The sequence below is a fragment of the Erinaceus europaeus genome, chromosome 2 (assembly GCF_950295315.1).
Source record: "Erinaceus europaeus chromosome 2, mEriEur2.1, whole genome shotgun sequence".
Lineage (NCBI taxonomy): Eukaryota > Metazoa > Chordata > Mammalia > Eulipotyphla > Erinaceidae > Erinaceus > Erinaceus europaeus.
Genome location: NC_080163.1, coordinates 58,453,896 through 58,455,514, shown reverse-complemented (window position 1 = coordinate 58,455,514; position 1,619 = coordinate 58,453,896). Strand labels below are relative to the sequence as shown.

The window sequence follows — 1,619 nt, the reverse complement described above, 5'->3', positions numbered from 1 at the left end:
GACTAATTTAACCATGAGTAAACCGTAAATGGAAGCACTGTTTCTATGAACTCTGAGTTTTCCCGTTTTGATACTAGGAACAAAATCAGAACAACTAATGGCATCATTGCCCCCTTTATTCCATCATCGCCCCCTTCCAGCAAGAAGTCAGGTAGAAAAAATCATCTCATTCTCAATTATAATTAATCTTTAAAAAATAATAAATAAGCCTCTGTTTAAAAAAAAGTAAGCAAAGAGGTTTTTCCTAGTGGTATTTTTCTCAAGTTACTAAATATTTAACTATCAGTTACTGCTACTTTCTGAGCAGATAAACATCTTGCAAATATCTTCTTAAATGCCCCTGTGACATCCTTGTTTCTGAGGCTATAGATGAGAGGATTGAGCATGGGTGTGACAATGGTGTAGAATGCAGATACTACCTTGTCCTTCTCAGGGGTGTGGAATGACTGGGGGAGCACATAAGTGTAAAAGGCAGCCCCATAGAAAATGCTGACTACAGTCAAGTGGGAAGAACAAGTGGTAAAGGCCTTTTTGCGGCCTTCAGCTGAGCGCATGCGGTGGACAGTTAACAAGATGAGGGAGTAGGAGGCTGAGATGATGGAGATGGGGATGAGGAGCATGAGCACACAGCAGATGTACATCAGGGTTTCATACAAGGATGTGTCAGCACAGGCCAGTTTCAGGACAGCAGGAATCTCACAGAAGAAGTGGTTGATATTGCGGGAACCACAGTAGGGAACATTCATGGTGATAGGGGTAAGCAGGAAGCCATCCAGGGACCCACCAAACCAGGCACCAGCAGCCAGCAGAAGACACACCTTCTTGTTCATCAGAACTGGGTACCTAAGAGGGTTACAGACTGCCACATACCGGTCATAGGCCATTAGGCCCAAGAGGAAGAACTCTGAGCCAATCATAGTCAAATAGAGGAAGATCTGGATGCCACAGGCCAGAAAAGAAATGGTCTTCTCTTTAGAAACCATGTCAATCAGAAGCTTTGGAACAGTGGTGCAAATGAAAAGAGTGTCCATGATGGACAACTGACTGAGCAGAAAATACATGGGTGTGTGGAGGCGAGAGTCCACCTGGATCAAAAATATCATGACCACATTTGCAGTTACAGCCACTACAAAAATAGTAAAGATAACTGCAAAGACAACACCTGTTGCCTGACTCTTTATCAGTAGTCCCAGGAGAATAAAGTCAGAATAAGAAGTTATGTTCTTCATTGACATTTTAATGATAGCTTCAATAGAACTGGAAGCCACAAATAGAATGGAAAAGAAATAATAAACTTAATTATCAGAGATACTCACAGTGGATTTGATACCTCAGAGGGCACCGGCCAGGATGAAATTTCACATGATAGGATGCTAGAGGAAGTCAAAGAGACCTAGAAATTTGTCATATGTTAGTAATTCCAGATCTATATTTGCTTGTTGAAAAACAACCCTTTTGTATTTTTTAAAACATTTTTTATTATTTATTTATTCCCTTTTGTTGCCCTTGCTGTTTTTTTTTATTGTTGTAGTCACCATTGATGTCATTGTTATTGGATAGGACAGAGAGAAATGGAGAGAAGAGGGGAAGACAGAGAGGGGGAGAGAAAGATAGACACC

The 1,619-nt window shown here is 41.0% G+C and overlaps 1 protein-coding gene across 1 annotated transcript; it reads right to left on the bottom strand.

Annotated features, from left to right (window-relative positions):
* Positions 1-275: 275 nt before the first annotated feature.
* Positions 276-1,235, bottom strand: LOC103107611 (olfactory receptor 2T11). The gene has a single exon (XM_007516425.2). It carries the CDS (start codon positions 1,233-1,235, stop codon positions 276-278), a length of 960 nt encoding a protein of 319 aa, XP_007516487.2.
* Between the last annotated feature and the right edge of the window lie 384 nt (positions 1,236-1,619).